The sequence below is a fragment of the Symphalangus syndactylus genome, chromosome 13 (genome assembly GCF_028878055.3).
Source record: "Symphalangus syndactylus isolate Jambi chromosome 13, NHGRI_mSymSyn1-v2.1_pri, whole genome shotgun sequence".
NCBI classification, from domain to species: Eukaryota; Metazoa; Chordata; class Mammalia; order Primates; family Hylobatidae; genus Symphalangus; species Symphalangus syndactylus.
The window spans coordinates 47,232,572-47,252,954 of record NC_072435.2 but is presented as its reverse complement, the minus strand read 5'-3'; the positions used below and the strand labels follow the sequence as shown (position 1 = coordinate 47,252,954).

Here is a 20,383-nt window from a genome sequence, read left to right as displayed (position 1 = left end):
CCATACACCTGGTACCTTGAAAAGCATTCCCCACATATTGTGTAGGTCTGGATCCGGCAGCCTCCTGGTACATAGTTCCTAGAGCCACCATTCCTCAGCCCTTGGGACAGTTAGAGTCAACACCATTGCCTTTGGCTTCCTTATCTCCAAGGTCATATTCCCTTTAGGTGTAAAGGAAATTTGTGCCTGTAGTTTCTGGAGTAAGTCTTTCCCCAATAAGGGCACTGGACAATTTGGCATATATAGAAACTCATGGTGCACTGCTTGTCCTCCAATAACACATCTCCTGGATTTGCAAAGAGGTCTCTTTTTTGGTCCCAGTATCCCCTATCATAGTAGCACAGTTCTTTGTTGGTGGGCTAATTGGGTGAGTTACCACAGAGAAATCAGCACTGGTATTGACCAAAAAATACATTAACCGGCCCCCTACTTCCATGGAGACCATAGGCTCCCTGGGGCCTAAAAAGATGGAGCCTGGTCTGTCTCAGTCATTAAAATTCTTCACCCCCACTAAGCCAATCAGATCGGGAGCTGCCTTTGAGGTGCCATGACTAGCAACCAAATGCTGCACTCAGGTGTTAGACCATTGACCATCATTTCTATCTTTCTCCTTTTCAGGGCACTCATCTTTCCAGTGGCCCATTTGCCTGTACCTTGCACATTGGTTCCTGTCCAACTGGGACTGGCTTTCCTCTCCCACTCTTGTCTGCCATCTTCCTCAGCCTCTGCCTTGGCCACACCCTCTAGCAAATCCAGGGTTACTTTCTGCTAGTGCAGCAGCTATAAATTGAGCTGTCTCTTTGTTTCTATTTCTGCTTTTTTTTCTCTCTCTCCGCCTATTCTTCCCAGTTTATATATATTTTGTTTGCTATTTCAAGGAGTTTACTAATATTTTTCCCTGCAAAGCCTTCCAGCTTCTGAAGCTTACATCTTATGTCTCCCTGAGCTTGCCTGACAAAGGTGGTATTTATCATATTTTGGTTTTCAGATGCCTCTGGAAGAATTGGAGTGTAGAGCTTATAGGCTTCACAAAGCCTTTCACAGAATGCACTTGTACTTTCATCAGGCTTTTGGGGCACTTCTGATATTTTACTTATATTCATTCCCTTCCTTCTTCCTGCTTTTATTCCATTTAGGAGTGCCCTTCTATATAGCTGCAGCCATTCTACATCCCTTGCCTCATTTGGGTCCCAGTTAGGGTTCTCATTTGGGTATCACTCCTCGGTGAGTTGGTGGGGGTTAGGGGTTGTCTCTGGGGCTTCCCCTTCTAACCAGCTGAGAGCTGCCTGATTAACTCTCCTATGCTCCTCTGTATTAAATAAAGATAGTAAACATTACTGATAATTCAGCCAGATCGGGTTATGTGTCATAATAATAAAATTCACCAAATTAATGAGAGCCCAAGCCTTTTCTGTATAGGAAGGGGTGTGGTTTTTTATTTAAGGTATCAGTAGTGGAGAAAGGCTGATAAACGTAAAGCCTAGCCCACCTTGTATCTGCCCCTGGTAATTATAAATCATGTTCTGGTCTCTCAAAGTGGCATCTGCAAAGCCCATGGTCAGCCAGAGCAGAGGCGCCCAGCTGCCTCACCCTGTCCATCTTCCTTGTTTTTTTCTAACAGGGGCTTCTCTTCCTCTCGGGGAGGGGGAAGACTGAGCCCACTTTCTTCTGAGCCCAACTCTCTGGATGCTCCTGACTCTGCCTCCTGCCTTATTCTGGCCAAAGATGGGTAGACTGGCACATATGGGGGTGGACATTCCCTTTCCTCAGGTGGAGCCTGAAGAACTGGTTTTGGCTGAGGCTTTGGGGATTCCTTTTCCTGGGAGATGCTAGGGGCTTCAGGTTCCTCTGCTTCATCTGGTTGGGCTGCCCGAGCCACTAATGTTTTGCAATATCCCTCTAGGAGGGCTGTAGCCACTTGGGGCGAGTTTGTGCCACATTGAGCCAAGAGTCTATATAGGGAAACTGGTCTGGTTATCCTGGTTGTCCTCCAACTCCAGTGACCACCTTAAACACATGGCCAATTAATTCCCTGTCTATTGTACCTCCAGAGGGCCACCCCACATTGAAAGCAGGCCAATCTATCTCACAGTATGTCCTTAACTTTTGAGCATCCAATTTTGTCCCATAATCACCTCTAAATCCTTTTTAAAAATTCTTTATCATGCACTCCAACTGAGTCAGTTTTGACGCTTTTCCTCCAATTGCCTCCCTTGAGGAGCACTTTCACTTTCACTCTCGGGTCTACCAGACTGGGTCCTGTTATGGGAGTTTTGGATGCTGCTTAGCCAGGAACATGCCTTCCCCTGTCAAGCCTGCTGCAGCTGTGAAGCTGGTTCTATATGCTGTATGCAGCATCCTAGTTCTGATTTCCCCTGCACTCACCTTGGAACACACAGCCCACCCTAAGGGATCTGTGCCTCCCTATGTCACTCCCTGCATTGGCCTCTTTCAAGACCATCTTTTTCCCACACTTTCACACACCTCCCCTGCTCCAGAGTCTTCATCGGATGAAATGAGCCTCTCGTGTCCCAGGTGGCTTCAGACACCCCCACACACACTCAGTTGGGGTGGCAAGCCACTCTTACCACATTGCCAGCAAGCTCTACCTTGCTGCATTTGCTGCTCTATTGGCCCATTTTCTCCTTTTTCCAGTTCCTGTCTCCAGATCCAGTGAACCACTTTCACTTTGTTAGTGGGGACACAAGGTTCATCCAAATTAACAAGCCATTCCTGCTGCCTCCAGCCACTCTGGACTGGATTAGTGGTCATTCCCTGGGAGGTGATCAAGCTCCTCTTCGTCTTTATGGATGAGCCTCCCTGCCTTGGGCCCTTGCTCCTTACTGTGGTTGATGAAGTGCTGGTATCATCCTGCAGCCCCATCCCTGGTTCTGTTGTGCTGCTGGGCAGGGCACCGGGACATGGGGAGAGCCGGTTTCCATCTGGGTGAAGCTCCCCTGTGGTGTGCCTTGGATGCCAGGTCTCCCTGGGCCTTGGGGCTCTAGTCCCGCAGGCCAAGGGGACAGTAAATCTGTTGTATCCAATCCCGGATGAGCCCCCAGAAATGTAGAGGGATTTTTAAGGAATCAGAGAGACAGATGAGGTTCAGGAGGATATTTATTAATTATTTAGGTGCACCAGTCTAGTCGGATTAACATCCAAAGAACTGAGCCCCAGAAAAAGAGTTAAGTTACATTTTAAGCATTTCATGGGGTGGGGGTAGATCTGTGCAGAGGGAAGCATACTACAGAAGCAAGAAACAAAGACAGTTATTTAATTAAGACATGCATTACATAATTTCTTACTTTTTGAGGAAAAATATGTTTTGTGACTTGAGTTTATCTATCTAGTGGCCTTGCAGCTGCACAGCTAGGGAAACAGGGTCTGCGCAATGCCTGGGAAGGGAGGAGAGATAAGGCTCACTAGCCACAGAAAAGCAGGCAGTTAGTTTTTAAAGGACTCCAGCTCTTTCTTTTTCTCAGGGGGAGTTGGGTTTTCTCACATACAACTGAGTTTCTGCTTACAAATTCTTTAATTTATTTTAATTCCAGTTACCATTTTTTTTCTAATTGAGCTCGTTTGAATCTCCACTCCTCTTTTCTTGGTTCATCTTGCTAATGGTCTATCAATTTTATGTATCTTTTGAAAGAGCCAGGATTTGTTTCATTTTTGTATTGTTTCGTTTTTGTTTGTTTGTTTCAATTTCATTTAGTTCTGCTCTGATCTTGGTTCTTCCCTTTCTTCTGCTGGGTTTAAGTTTGATTTTTTTCTGTTTCTCTAGTTTCTTAAAGTGTGACCTTGAATTGTGTATTTGTGCTGTTTCAGACTTTTTGATGTATTTAAAGCTATAATTTTTTCTCTTAACACAACCTTTGCTCTATTTTATGTTTTGATAGGTTTTGTCACTATTGTTTTTCAGTTTGAATAATTTTTTAATTGTTATCTTGATTTTATTTTTGACCCAATGATCATTCAGGATCAGGTTATTTAATTTCCATCTATTTGCATGGTTTTGAAGGTTTCTTTTGGAGGTGATTTCCAGTTTAATTCCACTGTGGTCTGAAAGAATACTTAATATAATTTTAATTTTCTTAAATCTATTCAGATTTGTTTTGTGACCTATTATATGGTCTTTCTTGGAGAAAGTTCCATGAGCTGATGAATTGAATGTATATTCAGTTTTTAAGTAGTGTTCTGTAAATATCTGATGTCCATTTTTTTCTAGAATAATTTAAATCTATTATTTCTTTGTTGACTTTCTGTCTTGACGAGCTATCCAGTGCTGTCAGTAGAGTTTAAAGTCCCATATTATTATTATGTTGCTGTGTATCTTATTACTTAGGGATAGGAGTAATTATTTTATAAATTTGGGAGCTGCAGTGTTAGGTGCATATATATTTAGGATTGTGATATTTTTCTTTTGGATGGGGCCTTTTATCATTATATAATGCCTCACTTTGTCTTTTTTAACTGCTGTTGCTTTAAAGTTTGTTTTGCCTGATGTAAGAATAGCTACTCCTGCTCACTTTTGGTGTCTATTTGCATGGAATGTCTTTTTCCACCCCTTTACCGTACGTGAGTCCTTATGTATTGGGTGAGTCTCTTGAAGGCAGCAGATACTTGGCTGGTGAATTCTCATCCATTCTGCAATTCTGTATTAAGTTGAGCATTTAGGCCATTTACTTTCAATGTGAGTATTGAGATGTGAGGTAGTATTTCATTCATCCTGCTTTTTGTTACCTGTATAATTTGTTTTTATTCTATTTTTGTTTTATAGCTCTTGTGTGATTTATGCTTCAAAGAGGTTCTCTTTTGATGTGTTTCCAAGATTTGTTTCAAGATTTAGAGGTCCTTTTAGCACTCTTGTAGTGCTCACTTGGTAGTGGTGAATTCTGTCACCATTTGTTTCTCTGAAAAAGACTGTATTTTTTCATCATTTATGAAGCTTAGTTTTGCTGGATACAAAATTCTTGGCTGATAATTGTTTTGTATAAGGAGGGTAAAAATAGAGTTCCAATTCCTTTTACCTTGTAGAGTTTCTACTGAGAAATCTGCTGTTAATCTGATCAGTTTTGCTTTACATGTTATCTGGTACTTTTGCTTCACAGCTTTTTTTTTTTTTTTTTTTTTTTTGAGATGGGGTCTCACTCTGTCACCAGGCTGGAGTGTAGTGGTGCAATCTCAGCTCACCACAACCTCCAACTCCCTGGTTCAAGCGATTCTCCTGCCTCAGCCTCCCAAGTAGGTGGGATTACAGGCACATGTCACCATGCACAGCTAATTTAGTAGAAATAAAGAGAAATTTTAAAACCAATTTTTTCACCCTTACATAGTATGTAGAACTTGATTTTTGGGCCGGGAGTTGTGGGTCATACCTGTAATCCCAGCACTCTGGGAGGCCAAGGCTGGCAGATCACCTGAGGTCAGGAGTTCAAGATCAGCCTGGCCAACATGATGAAACCCTGTCTCTACTAAAAATACAAAAATTACCCAGGCATGGTGGTTTGTGCATGTAATCCCAGCTACTCAGGAGGCTGATGCAGGAGAATCACTTGAACCTGGGAGGCGGAGGTTGCAGTGAGCCAAGATCACACTACTGTACTCTGGCCTGGGCAATGGAGCAAGACTCCATCTCAAAAAAAATAAATAAATAAAAAATAAAAAAAGGAACTTGATTTTTGGTTTAAAGTACGAATTACTAAGCCTAACACAAATACTTTGGTAAATGGATTCTAACAATTACATGTCTCTCATCGCTTAAAGGAGCCACTAACTTTACTTTTGAAATTAAAAGGTAAGATAATCTTATGATTATATGGAATATCTGTGGTTTGCATGTGCTTTATCATCCATTAAGTGGTCTACAGTTTCTGAAAGTTTCAGAAACACTAATATGAGAACACTTTTTCTGATTGAATAATTAAAGGATATCAAGTTATTTTAGTTACTAAATGAAACAGATTGGAATTACTAGTCACTTACTAATGTGGTTTTCAATGTTATTTAATGAACACATTGAAGTTTCTTTTAAACTCATGTTAACCACTTATTTCTATTGCTTTTTCACTTCTATTAGAAAAAATATTAAAATTTACATTACTACAAACTTATGTTATTCAAATCCCACACAGTGCAAATCTTAAAAGATCTGTATGCATAGGATTATGGAAAGCCTATTCTGTGTTTACACTTAGAAGATAAATAACTGCTTTTCAGTAAACCCAATGGGAAACTGTGACTCACAATCACAGCCTATTAAAATATTATCATCTAGAAAGTATTAATTAATTTTTCTAACTTTTGAAATACAGTCATTACTTCTAGTTGACATAACACTAGATTTGAGATGCTGTGGCTGTGGTAACTAGAAATGTCATGATTGACTCTGCTTTACTTTCTGCTTTTCTATTTCTCGCAAACACAGCAGCACAAAAAAGGCCAGAAATCCCACCTTGATCGCAAACACACCAGTGCCCTTCTAGGGAGAATATATGTTTGAATATATTAAGCTGAAATTCATGACAGTTTTTCTTGAAGAACAGACTTCTATATGGCAAATAATAAAGACAAATAGAATGAGAAAAGTATTCTAAAAATATCTTCTTACTCATTATTTCTTTCTTCACCAGAATGACCTAATAGTTGCAGCAGTGTGTCTTAAATAACCCTAACTCTATTTTGTTATTCTTCAGCTATGGTCATAAGACATTTATGCTTATTTTAGATAAATTTTTTTCCTAATTCAGAAATTTAGCATGATTTTCACAATCTCACATTTTCATTTTTTGTTTCTTTGTTTTTTAGAGACAGAGTCTCACACTGTTGCCCAGGCTGGAGTGCAGTGGTGTGATCTTGGCTCACTGCAACCTCTGCCTCCTGGGTTCAAGTGATTCTCCTGCCTCATCCTCCCAAGTAGCTGGGATTACAGGCACCTGACACCATGGCCAGCTAATTTTCTGTATTTTTTTTAGTAAAGACAGGGTTTCACTATCTTGGCCAGGTTGGTCTCAAACTCCTGGCTTCATGATCTGCCCACCTCGGCCTCCCAAAGTGCTGGGATTATAATATATATAATATATAATGTATTTAATACACTCCCAAAGTGCTGGGATTATATGTGTGAGCCCTTCCTCAATCTCACATTTTCAAAAATTGTTCATTATAAAAAAGAAAGATGATTAAACCAACTTCCATTTTTTCCCTAAAGAGTAGATTAACAAATTAAATCTATAGTCTAAAGTATAGCTAAAAAATGAAAAATAAAAATCATAGTCACTTTTTTTAGCTGCATACTTGGGAATAAAACACTTCTTGGGCTACAGGCCAAGAGCTTACAGAGATGTTAGCTTATGGAATGTTGAGAGACCTGGTACAGAAACTTTCACCCCTATTTCCAAAGGGAACATAATACTGAGTCTTTCACCCCTAATTCCAACTATGACCCCAGAACTGGAGAAGTGTAACATGTCATTATCCACAAAGCATTTTATTATAACAGATTGAGGGTACGTGTGTAGATTTGTAACATAGTATACTGCATGATGTTGAGGTTTGAGCACTTCATAATTCCACTGTCCAAGTAGCGTACATCATACCTGTTCAGTAGTTTTTCACTGCTTCTCGCCCTTTTTTCTTCTTTTTAGAATTCCCAGTGTTTATTGTTTTTATCTTTATTTCCATGTGCCCCCAATGTTTAGCTCCCACATATAAATAAGAACATGTAGTATTTACTTTTCTGTTTTCTATTAATTTGCTTAGAATAATGGTCATCTTTTGCAGCCATGTTGCTGCAAAGGACATTACTTCTCTCTCTTCTATGGCTGCATAGTATTGCATGGTGTACAAGTACCTGAGTTTTTTTTTTATCCAGTCTTAGATTCATGTGTACCTAGTTTAATTCTATGTCTTTGCTATTGGGAATAGTGCTGCAATAAACACGTGAGTGCAGGAGTCTTTTGGGTAAAATGAGTTATTCTCCTTTTGGTATATACCCAGTAATGAGGTTGACAGGTCAAATGGCAATTCTATTTTCAGTTCTTTTTATTTTTTTTTTTTTTTGAGACAGTTTCATTCTTGTTGCCCAGGCTGGAGTGCAACGGTGCCATCTCAGCTCACCGCAACCTCCACCTCCCAGGTTCAAGTGATTCTCCTGCCTCAGCCCCCCAAGTAGCTGGGACTACAGGCACACACCAGCAGCCCCAGCTAATTTTTTTATTTTTAGTAGAGACGGCATTTCACCACATTGGGCAGGATGGTCTCGATCTCTTGACCTCGTGATCCGCCTGCCTCAGCCTCTGAAAGTGCTGGGATTACAGGTGTGAGGCCACCATGCCCGGCCCTATTTTCAGTTCTTTAAGAGATCTCCAAACTGCTTACCACAAGGGCTGCATTAAACTGCATTTTAACCAAGAGTATATAAACATTCCCTTTGCTCCACAACTTCAACATCTGCAATTTTTTGACTTTTTTTTTTTTTATTGAGATGGAGTCTCACTCTTTCACCCAGGCTGGAGTGCAGTGGCATGATCTCGGCTCACTGCAACCTCTGCCTCCCAAGTTCAAGTGATTCTCCTGCCTCAGCCTCCTGAATAGCTGGGATTACAGGTGCCCACCACCGTGCCCGCCTAATTTTTGTATTTTTAGTAGAGACAGGTTTCACTATGTTGGTCAGGCTGGTCTTGAACTCCTGACCTCGTGATCCACCCTCCTTAGCCTCCCAAAGTGCAGGGATTATAGGCATGAGCCACTGTGCCTGGCCAATTTTTTGACTTTTAAATAATAGTTGTTCTAACTGATGTGAAATGGTATCACATTGTCATTTTTATTTACATCTCTCTGATGATTAGGGATGTTGAGCAATTTTTTGCACGTTTATTGGCAGCTCTCATGTCTTTGAGAAATGTCTACTCATATCATTTGTGTATTTTCTTATTAAATTTTTATAGTATTCTAACCTTTAAAATGGTTAATTTATATTATATATAATATATACCATATAAATATATAATATATATATAACATTAATATATATTCTTTCTTGTATGGAATTTGAAAATAGTTTATTCCATATTCTAGGTTGTCTGTGTACTCTGTCAATAGTTTCTTTTGGTGTGCAGAAGTTTTTTAGTCTAATTAGGTGTTAAGTTTTCATTTTTATTTTTGTTACATTCACTTTTAAGGTATGAGTCACAAATTCTTTCCAGAGGCCAATGACTGGAAGAGTCCTCTTTTGGTGTTCTAGGATTTTGTTGTTGTTGTTGTTGTTTGAGATGGAGTCTGTCTTCAGGCTGAAGTGCAGTGGCCAAATCTCAGCTCATTGTAACCTCTGCCTCCCAGGTTGAAGTAATCCTCCTGTCTCAGCCTCACTAGTAGCTGGGACTACAGGTGTGTGCCAGCACACCCAGCTAATTTTTTTGTATTTTTAGTAGAGACAGTGATTCACCATGTTGGTCAGGGTGGTCTCAATCTTTTGACCTTGTGGTCCCGTTGACTCAGCCTCCCAAAGTGGTGGGATTACAGGTGTGAGCCACTGAGCCTGGCCTCTTCTAGGATTTTTATAGCTTAAAGTTTCATAGTTAAGTTTTTAATCTATTTTGATTTGTATTTTTTATATGGTGAGAGGTGCGGGTTCAGTTTTCTCTTTCTACATATGATTAATCAGTTTTCCCAGTACCATTTATTGGATAGAGAGCTTTTTCCTTGTTTACTTCTGTTGATTTTGTCAGAAAAAATTTTGGTGTAGAAGTGTAGGTTATTTCAGGTCTTTCTCTTCTTTTCCATTGGTCTACATGTGTATTTTTGTACCAACCCATGTTATATTGATTACTGTAGCTTATAGTACAGGTTGAAGCCAGGTAATATGAGGCCTCCAAGATTTTTTTTTTTTTTGAGACAGAGTCTTGCTCTGTTGCCCAGGCTGGAGTGCAGTGGCTACAAATCTCAGCTCACTGCAACCTCTGCCTCCCGGGTTCAAGCGATTCTCCTGCCTCAGCCTCCTGAGTAGCTGGGATTACAGGCATATGCCACCATGCCTGGTTAATTTTTGTATTTTTAATAGAGACGGGATTTCATCATGTTGATCAGGCTGGTCTCAAACTCCTGACCTCATGATCTGCCCAACTCAGCCTCCCAAAGTGCTGGGATTACAGGCGTGAGCCACCACACCCGGCCCCAAGATTTTTTGTTGTTGTTTAATGTTGCTTGTCTAATTGGGCTGTTCTGTTCTTCCATGACTTTTAAAATAGTTTTCTTTTTCTAATTCCATAAAAAATCGAATTGATAGTTTGATAGAAATAGCACTTAATCTGTAGGTTGCTTTAGACAGCATGGACATTTTAATTACATTGATTCTTTAAATTCATAAGCATGGAATGCCTTTTTATTTGTGTTGTCTTTGATTTTTTTCAGCAGCGTTTTGTAGTTCTTGTTGTAGAGATATTTTACCTCCTTGATTTAATGTATTCCTAGGTATATTATTTTTTGTTTGTGGCTATTGTAAACAGAACCATGTTCTTGATTTTTTTTCTCAGCTTGAATGTTATTGGTGTACAGAAGTGCTACTCATTTGTGTATGTTGATTTTGTATCATGAGACTTTGCTGAAGTCATTTTTTAGGCTTAAGAATGTTTTGGTAAAATCTTTAAAGTTTCCCAGGTAGAGAATTACATCACCAGTAAAGATAATTTGACTTCCTCTTTTCCCATTTGGATGTAGTTTATTGCTTTATCTTGTTAAGTTGCTGTGGCTAAGACTTTTGGAACTATGTTGAATAGGAGCGTTTAGAGAGGATACTCTTGTCTTTTTATTTTATATTTTATATATATATATATATATATTTTTTTTTTTTTTTTTTTTTTTGAGACGGAGTCTCACTCTTGTTGCCCAGGCTGGATTGCAATGGTGTGATCTCAGCTCACTTCAATCTCTATCTCCCACATTTAAGCGATTCTCCTGCCTCAGCCTCCCAAGTAGCTGAGATTACAGATGCCCACCACCACACCCAGCTAATTTTTTGTATTTTTAGTAGAGACAGGTTTTCACCATGTTGGCAGGCTGGTCTCAAACTCCTGACCTCAGGTGATCCAGCCACCTCAGCCTCCCAAAGAGCTGGGATTACAGGCATGAGCCACCATGCCTGGCCCTCTTATTTTTTAATTTTTATGGAGGCTTCATCTAGATTTTGCCTGTTCTGTATGATGTTGGCTGAGGATTTGTCATAGATGGCATTTATTATTTTGAGGCATATTTCTTCAATGCTTAGTTTCTTGAGAATATTTTTATAAATGAATATTAGATTTTCTTGAATGCCTTTTCTGTATTAATTGTGATAATCATTTTTTAAAAATTATCTTTACATGGTGAATCACACTTATTTACTTGTATATGATGAAACATCTTTGCATTCATTTTTACATGATTGTGGCAAAATACCTTTTCGCTTTGCTTATGAACTCAGCTTCCTAATACTTCATGAATTTTTGTTTCAATTCTCACCAAGAATATTAGCCTGTAGTTTTTTTTGTTGTGTCTTCACTAGGTTTTGCTATTGAGATGAAAATGGTTTCAAATAATAATTTACAAAGGACTTCCACCTTGATTTTTGGAATACACTCAGTAGGATTAGTACCAGCTTATTTTTGTATATGTGATAAAATGTGGCTGTGAATTCATCTTATCCAGGGCTTTCTATGGTTAGTAGCTTGTTTGATTACTAATTCAATATTATTATATACTTTACACATTGTTACTCTGTTCAAGACTTCTGTTTATTTCTGGTTCAATATTGGGAGGCTAGGTGTATCCAGGAGTTTATCTATTTCCTCTATTTTTTTTTTTTAGTTTGCATGCATAGAGATGTACATAGTAGTCTCTGAGGATATTTATTATTTATGTGAAATTAGTTGTGATTTCACAACTCTAACATTTAAATAGATGCAGAATAAAAGTTTGACAAAATTCAACATTCCCTCATGACAAATCTTAAAAAAAATAATAAGTATAGGGCAAATGCATCTCAAGCCAATAAATTTCATGTATAGAAAAAAATGCACAGCTAACAACATACTAAACAGGGAAATGTAAGCTTTTACTCTAAGACCTTGAACAAGACAGGAATGCCTCCCTCCCTCCCTCCCTCCCTCCTTCCTTCCTTCCTTCCTTCCTCCCTCCCTTTCCTTCCTTCTTTTTCTTTTTCCTTCCTTCCTTCCCCCTTTTTTTTTTTAACAGAGTCTTGGTCTGTCTCCCAGGCTGCAGTGCAATGGCACAATCTTGGCTCACTGAAACCACTGCCTCCCGGGTTCAAGCAATTCTGCCTCAGCCTCCCAAGTAGCCTGGAATACAGGTGCCTGCCACCACATCCAGCTAATTTTTGTATTTTTAGTAGAGACTGAGTTTCACTATGGTGGCCAAGCTGGTCTGGAACTCCTGACCTCAGGTGATCCACCTGCTTTGGCCTCTTAAAGTGCTGGGATTACAGGCATGAGCCACCACACCTGGCTGGATGGCCACTTTCTACAGACTTACTATACATAATACTAAATGACCAAAAAGAGAAATAAGAGAATAAAATCAAAGACATTCAGATTGGAAGAAAAGAAGTAAAATTATTTCTGCTTGCAGATGATAACCTTAAGTACAGAAAAGCCTAAGATTTTACTAAGAACTACTAGAATAAACAAATTTATTAAATTTGCAGAATACAAATCAACATACGAAAGTCAGTAGCTTTTCTATTCACTAACAATTAACTCTCAAAATGAATTTTAAAAACAATCCCAGCTACAGTAACTGTAGTAACCATACTTTGAAATAAATGTAAGCAAAAAGGCGAAACACCTTATGTTATAATCTAAAGAACATTAAAGTAAAAAATTAAGTAATACACAAATGGAAAATATTACTCTTTCATGAATTGGTACTATTAATATTGTTAAATACATGTGTTACATGAAGTAATCTACAGATGAAATGTAGCCTCTATCAAAATACCAGGGACTTTGTAAACTTTAAAAAATGTATTTAAAATTAATATGGTACCACTAAAGACCCAGAATACCCAGAGCAATCAAGCAAAAAAGAAAGGCTGGAGGTAACACACAATCTTACTTTGAAATATACTAAAAAGCTATAGGAACCAAAGCAGTACACTTGAATAAAAATGAACACATAGAAACTAGAAATATATCCATGTATTTACAGCTAACTGATTTTAAATATAGGTGACAATTTCTCAGGGGAAGGACAGTACCTTTAAAGCAATGAGACCCTCATTTCACACCATAAATAAAAATCAACTCAAAATAAATTAGAAACTTACATGTAAGGCTTGAAACTCTGAAACTAATACAAAAAAGTAGAGTAAAAGCCCCGTAATATTGGTCTAGGCAGTAACTTTTTTGTTTTTGAGATGGAGTCTCGCTCTGTTCCACAGGCTGGAGTGCATTGGTGCAATCTTGGCTTACTGCAACCTCCACCTCCTGGGTTCAAGCAATTTTCCTGCCTCAGCCTCCCAAGTAGCTGGGACTACAGGTTTGTGCCACCATGTCTGGCTAATTTTTGTATTTTTAGTAGAGACAGGGTTTCACTATGTTGGCCAGGCTGGTCTCAAACTGGCCTTAGGTGATCTGCTCACCTTGGCCTCCCAAAGTGCTGGGATTGCAGGCATGAATCACTACACCCGGCTGGCAGTGACTTTATGATTTTACCTCAAAACCCCAGGAAAGCAAAGAAAAAATAGATGAGTCAGATTACTTCAAATTAATAAGCTGCTGCACAGAATCTGATGAAATCAACAGATGTGACAAATAAAAAATGAGAGAAAATATGTGCAAATCATACATGTGACAAGGGGTTAATATGAAAAATATATAAAAACTCAAATGACTATACAACAAAAAACAATAACTATTTAAAACGAGCAAGGCCAGGTGTGGTGGCTCACACCTGTAATCCCAGCACTTTGGGAGGCCGAGGCAGGCCGATCACCTGGGGTCAGGAGTTCGAGACCAGCCTCGCCAGCATGGTGAAATCCCATGTCTACTAAAAATACAAAAATTAGCCTAGTGTGGTGGCGGGCACCTGTAGTCCCAGCTACTCAGGAGGCTGAGGCCTCTCTGGTATGAATTCTGTTTAGTAAGTGTTTAGTAAGTGTTGAGGACCAATTAAAGCCTTTGCCACATTCTTCACATTTATAGAATTTCTCTCCAGAATGAATTATCTTATTTTTAGTAAAGTATGGGAATCAATAAAAACCTTTGCCACATTCTTCACATTTGTAGGGTATCTCTCCAACATGAATTATCTTATGTGTAGTAAGGGTTGAGTACCAGTTAAAAGCTTTGCCACATTCTTGACATTTGTAGAGTTTTCTCCAGTATGAATTATCTTATGTGTAGTAAGGCGTGAGTGCCAGTTAAAAGCTTTCTCACATTCTTCACAATTGTAGGGTTTCCTTCCAGTATGATTTCTCTTATGTGTAGTAAGGTGTGAGGACTGGTTAAGAGCTTTCTCACATTCTTCACATTTGCAGGGTTTCTCTCTAGTATGAACTCTCTCTCTTTTTTTTTTTTTTGAGTTAGTCCCTCTCTGTCATCTGGGCTGGAGTGCAGTAGAGCAATCTCAGCTCACTGCAACCTCCACCTCCCAGGTTCAAGCGATTCTCCCACCTCAGCCTCCAGAGTAACTGGGACTACAGGTGTGCACCACTACACCTGGCTAATTTTTTATATTTTTAGTAGAGATGGGGTTTCACCATATTGGCCAGGCTGGTCTCAAACTCCTGACCAGGTGATCTGCCTGCCTTGGCCTCCCAAAGTGCTGGGATTATAGGCATGAGCCACCACACCCAGTCAAACTCTTTTATCTTTAGTAAGGGTAGAGGACCAGTCAAAGCCTTTGCCACATTCTTCACATTTGTAAAATTTCTCTTCTGCATGAATTCTCCTATGTGTAGTAAAGTATGAGCACTGGTTATAAGGTTTGCCACATCTTTCACATTTGTAGTGTTATTCTCCAATATGAATTATCTTATGTATAGTAAGGGTTGAAGATTGGTTAAAAGCTTTGCCACATTCTTCACATTTGTAGGGTGTCTCTACAGTATGAATTCTCTTATGTTTAGTAAGGTTTGAGGACCAGTTATAAGCTTTGCCACATTCTTCACATTTGTAGGGTTTCTCTCCAGTATGAACTCTCTTATGTCTAGTAAGAGTTGAGGACTGGTTAAAAGCTTTTCCACATTCTTCACATTTGTAGGGTTTCTCTCCAGTATGAATTATCTTATGATTAGTAAGGTTTGAGGATTTTTTAAAAGCTTTGCCACATTCTTCACATTTGTAGGGTTTCTCTCCAGTATGAATTATTTTATGTCTAGTAACTTGTGAGGAACCATTAAAAGCTTTGCCACATTCTTCATGTTTGTAGGGTCTCTCTCCAGTATGAATCATCTTATGTGTTGTAAGGTAGGAGAATTGGTAGAAATCTTTGCCACATTCTAAACATTTGTAGAGTTTCTCTCCATTATGAATTCTCTTATGTTTAGTAAGGGTTGAGAATACGTTAAAGGCTTTGCCACATTCTTCACACTTGTAGGGTCTCTCTCCAGTATGAATTACCTTATGTTTAGTAAGGGTTGAGAATACACTAAAGGCTTTGCCACATTCTTCACATTTGTAGGGTTTCTCACCAGTATGAATTCTCTTATGTGTAGTAAGGCGTGAGTACCAGTTAAAAGCTTTGCCGCATTCCTCACATTTGTAGCGTTTCTCTACAGTATGAATCATCTTATGTGTAGTAAGATAAGATAGTCGGTAGAAAGCTTTGCCACATTCTAAACATTTGTAGGGTTTCTCTCCAGTGTGAATTCTCTTATGTGTAGCAAGGTAAATGAATCGGTAGAAAGCTTTGCCACATTCTTCACATTTGTAGGGTTTCTCTCCAGTATGAATCATCTTATGTGCAGTAAGGTAGGAGTAACAGTTAAAAGCTTTGCCACATTCCTCACATTTGTAGGGTTTCTCTCCAGTATGAATTATCTTATGTGTAGTAAGGTATGAGAATCGGAAGAAAGCTTTGCCACATTCTTCACATTTGTAGGGTTTCTCTCCAGAATGAATTTTCATATGAGTAGTAAGGTTTGAGGACTGTTTAAAAGCTTTGCCACATTCCTCACATTTGTAGGGTTTCTCTGCCGTATGAATTATCTTATGTCTAGTAAGGGTTGCAAATACATTAAAGGCTTTGCCACATTCTTCACATTTGTAGGGTTTCTCTCCAGTATGAATTATCTTATGTCTGGTAAGGTGTGAGTACCAATTAAAAGCTTTGCCACATTCCTCACATTTGTAGGGTTTCTCTCCAGTATGAATCATCTTATGTTTAGTAAGGTGTGAGGACTGTTTAAAATCTTTGCCACATTTTTCACATTTGTAGTGTTTCTCTCCAGCATGAATTACCTTAAGAGTTGAGGACTGGTTAAAACGTTTTCCACATTCTTCATGTTTGTAGGATTTGTCTCCAGTATGAACTCTCCTGTGTCTAGTAAGGGTTGAGAACCATTTAAAGGCTTTGCCACATTCTTCACATTGGTAAGAATTCTCTCTAATATGAATTCTTTTATGTTGACTTAGGTGTAAAAGCATGCAAAATGATTTGCCACATTTTTTACATTTGAAAGGTTTCTTTCCAGTATGTGTCTTATGTGTATTTGAATTTAAAAATTTATGAAAGACTTTCACATATTTATCACATTGAAATATTTTGCTCTGGGTAGTTGTCAAACACTGGTTTAGTTCATTATAACCTTCTTTTTGCACATTACACTCATTCACACTTTTACAGCCGTTTGTTAACTGTAAATCCTTATGTCCATATTTTCCATATTCTCTCAGTATCACTTTTTGGAAAGAATCTTTTATGCCCGGCTGTGGCCAAAGGTCCTGCGCAAAATGAGAATATTTAACTGAAAGAAATAAAAATATCAAATTACTCCACCTACTAGACTCATATAGATTACAAATCTAAACTATAACATTATACAAACTACATATATGAGATGATATAGCAAAATACAAAAGGCCCTAATTTTTTATAGACATATATATGTAACAAAAGATACTAACCAAACTACATCTTAGAAAAAATTATACATGAGCTAAATGTTTAAAGCACCCCAAGTGAGCAGAATGCAAAAAGTCATACAGAAGAAAAAAAGTTTGTTACATTTACCCAACACAGCTGTTCCTGCTCCCCAGTATAACATAATGCCTTTAGAAGTAAATTGCCCTGGATGTGGTGGCTCACACCTGTAATCCCAGCACTTTCGGAGGCTGAAGCGTGTGGATCACGAGGTCAGGAGATTGAGACCATCCTGGCCAACATTGTGAAACCCCATCTCTACTACAAATACAAAAATTAGCTGGGCATGGTATGTGCCTGTCGTCCAAGATACTCAGAAGGCTGAGGCAGGAGAATTGTTTGAACCCAGGAGACAGAGGTTGCAGTGAGCCAAAATCACACCATTGCACTCCAGCCTGGGTGACAGTGCAAGACTCCATCTCAACAAAACAAAACAAAAACAAAAAGAAGTAAATTGCCAGCTGGGCATGGTGGCTCAACCTGTAATCCCAGCTATTCAGGAGACTGAGGCAGGAGAATCACTTGAACCCAGGAGGCAGAGGTAGCAGTGAGCTGAAATCACACCATTGCACTCCAGCCTAGGAAACAGCAAGACTACGTCTCAAAAAAAAAGAAAAAAAGAAGTAAATTGCCAACATTATATATATATATTTTAAAAAACACAAGTAGAATGCACCTGCCATGTCCATGGAGAGAGGCTGAGGCAGCTGAGCTCCAGCCTGAGGCACTGGGGCGTCAGGATGGTGAAGATGTCAGCTTCCTTAGTCCGGGCAACTGTCTGGGCTGTGAGCAAGAGGAAGCTGCAGCCCACCCGGGCTGCTCTCACCTTGACACCTTCAGCAGTAAACAAGATAAAACAACTTCTTAAACATAAGCCTGGCCAGGCGCAGTGGCTCACACCTGTAATCCCGAGGCCGAGGTGGGCAGATCACGTCAGGAGATCGAGATCATCCTGGCTAACACAGTGAAACCCTGTCTCTACTGAAAACACAAAAAATCAGCCAGGCATGGTGGCGGGCGCCTGTAGTCCCAGCTACTTGGAATGCTGAGGCAGGAGAATGGTGTGAACCTAGAAGGCGGAGCTTGCAGTGAGCTGAGATCATGCTATTGCACTGCAGCTTGGGTGACAGAGCAAGACATCATCTCAAAAAAAAAAAAAAAAAAAAAAGAGGTGAGCCTGAGCATGTAGGTGTAAAAGTTGGTGTCCAAACCAGGGGCTGTAATGGCCTTTCTTAATACTCTTGAATACACAAAGACAAAAGTAGATTCTGATGAAGAAGTTATTCAAGATGGAGTCAGAATATTCATCAAAGAGAAAGCAAAGCTAACACTTTTAGGAACAGAAATGGACTATGTTGAAGACAAATTATCCAGTGAGTTTGTGTTCAATAACCCAAACATCAAAGGGACTTGTAGCTGTGGAGAAGGCTTTAATATTTGAAATCTCAGGACTCTTCTGGCTGTAGGTTCCAAGAAAACTGGAATCCTTGGTGCTCACTGCAGAAATCATGTGACTATCACGTGCTTAATGTGCTGCTGCCTTGTAAGGAAAATAAAGTGATGCATCTTGAAAATGAAGCTAGTGTGTTAGATCCCAGAAGAAATATTTGTATTCTCATTAGAGGACAGAAAATGAGAAGCCATCACTCTCTTTGGATCATTTTGGTCTCTTGCATCCTTTGTTTTAGAACAAGTTTCATTAAAGTTGTCTTCCTGGGCACCTGTTTATCCATTTCCTGAACAGTGTGCACTCCTTAGCTCTCTACTGAATGGCTTGAACATGCATCCCCATCAGCATTTTCCCAACCAGATAGGCAACTCCTAAAATCCGAGACAGGACGTTCTGATTGCTGGTAGTAACATGGTAGTACATTGTTTTTCCACCCAAACAATATAGCCTTTTTATATATTTTTATGAAAAATTTCATTGTCAGATGCCTCACTGCATACCATTTAATAGTACCGGGCAAAGATTTTCTTCACCTATAGTACAGATTAATTCTCAGTGATGGTTTTAAAAGGTGAGAAAGACATCATACATGTGTTTTTTAATCCATTCCTTTTGCCACCTTATGTGCCTGCTCAGAGATAGGATCTCCAACTGACTTTTGATTCTTTTAGTTGTGGGGTCTCTTAAAGCTATCTAGCCCACCTCCCTCAATTCCCTATGTGAGGAAGCAAAACCCCAGGGAAGCCAAAGGGCTCCTGTCCACCCCCACTCCACAGGCCGGGGGAGAGTGGGGACTCTACCCCCACCTCCCCTTCCTTGTAGGTGGCACATGCTCTGCTCTCTGAGGCAGTCAGTGAAGGCAAATGGTCTGACTTCTTAATTTGGTCACCATTTTGATAGAATTTCTTTATAATTTGATGGAGATCATATTATTTTTTATTTTGAATGGGAAGAATTTTAAAACCCTTTTATGTGAATTACCATCTTGTTTCTTTCATCTTTGAAACTATGGTTTGTAGCAGAGAAGACACCGTAACAACCCAGAATTATGTTTCTGGAATGTGGTCTTCATTGTGCTGGAGAACGTGGGGATCTTTTCTTAAAATTCCCAGTGTGCATATACTTTCCAGTTCCTCAGTCCAGTTGCTAAAGTTCTTAATATTTTAGCCTAACATTTTTATCACCAACTTTTCTTTGTAAGTGTTCCTTTTGTTACTTAGTTACTGATTTTCCTGGGTTTGACATATTAAGTATTCTATGAGATGACACATATGCTTTTATTGAAAGCTGATTCTCATGAATTCAAGTAGTTGAGTTCCTTTATGTTTCTTTTATTCACTAAAGTAGCTGGCACAAAACACACCAAAACCTAGAGCGGTAGTTTTATGTAAATGCTCATGAGTTTCTATCAATCATATAATTGTTGATCCACTTATAATTCGTGCAATACTGTATGTATGTAGAGACTGAGTTGTCAATTAAAAAAATGTAGCCTCAAAAAAATAAAATAAAAAAATAAAAAAATAAACACAAGTAAAATACTGGCTCATATATCTTTATTACTTGCTTGTAGGGGCCTTAGAAGATACTGGTTTCTGTCACCCATGAAATATAGTGCTGAAAGAAACGGTGGCATACTTTGGAATGACAGTTTGAGTCTGCTGAGATCAAAGGTAAATGTTACAGCAGTGAAGAGACTGCAGTACCACAGAAAGAAAACAGGTGCAGCAAGTGACTACTGAGTATTAACAAAGAAGATGAACAATTTCCTTTAACTAAAAAAGAAACACAAAATTTCAG

General features: G+C 39.0%; 2 protein-coding genes and 1 pseudogene across 7 annotated transcripts in view; 2 read left to right on the top strand and 1 right to left on the bottom strand.

Annotated features, from left to right (window-relative positions):
• The window catches only part of LOC129459384 (zinc finger protein 85-like), a 385,447-nt gene that overhangs the window by 282,289 nt on the left and 82,775 nt on the right, over positions 1–20,383 (top strand).
• Positions 10,823–20,383, bottom strand: part of ZNF738 (zinc finger protein 738) — a 30,652-nt gene continuing 21,091 nt past the window's right edge. For 3 of the 6 annotated variants that reach the window (XM_063616304.1, XM_063616305.1, XM_063616306.1), the window contains exon 5: positions 10,823–16,957. In XM_063616304.1, coding sequence (XP_063472374.1) covers positions 15,003–16,957 — 1,955 coding nt within the window. In that variant the 3' untranslated portion in view covers positions 10,823–15,002. Of the gene's footprint in view, positions 16,958–20,122; positions 20,281–20,383 lie in introns of those variants that run through there. The other 3 variants (XM_063616308.1, XM_063616310.1, XM_063616312.1) reach the window with 2 other exon arrangements.
• Positions 17,859–18,641, top strand: LOC129459431 (iron-sulfur cluster assembly 1 homolog, mitochondrial-like; annotated as a pseudogene).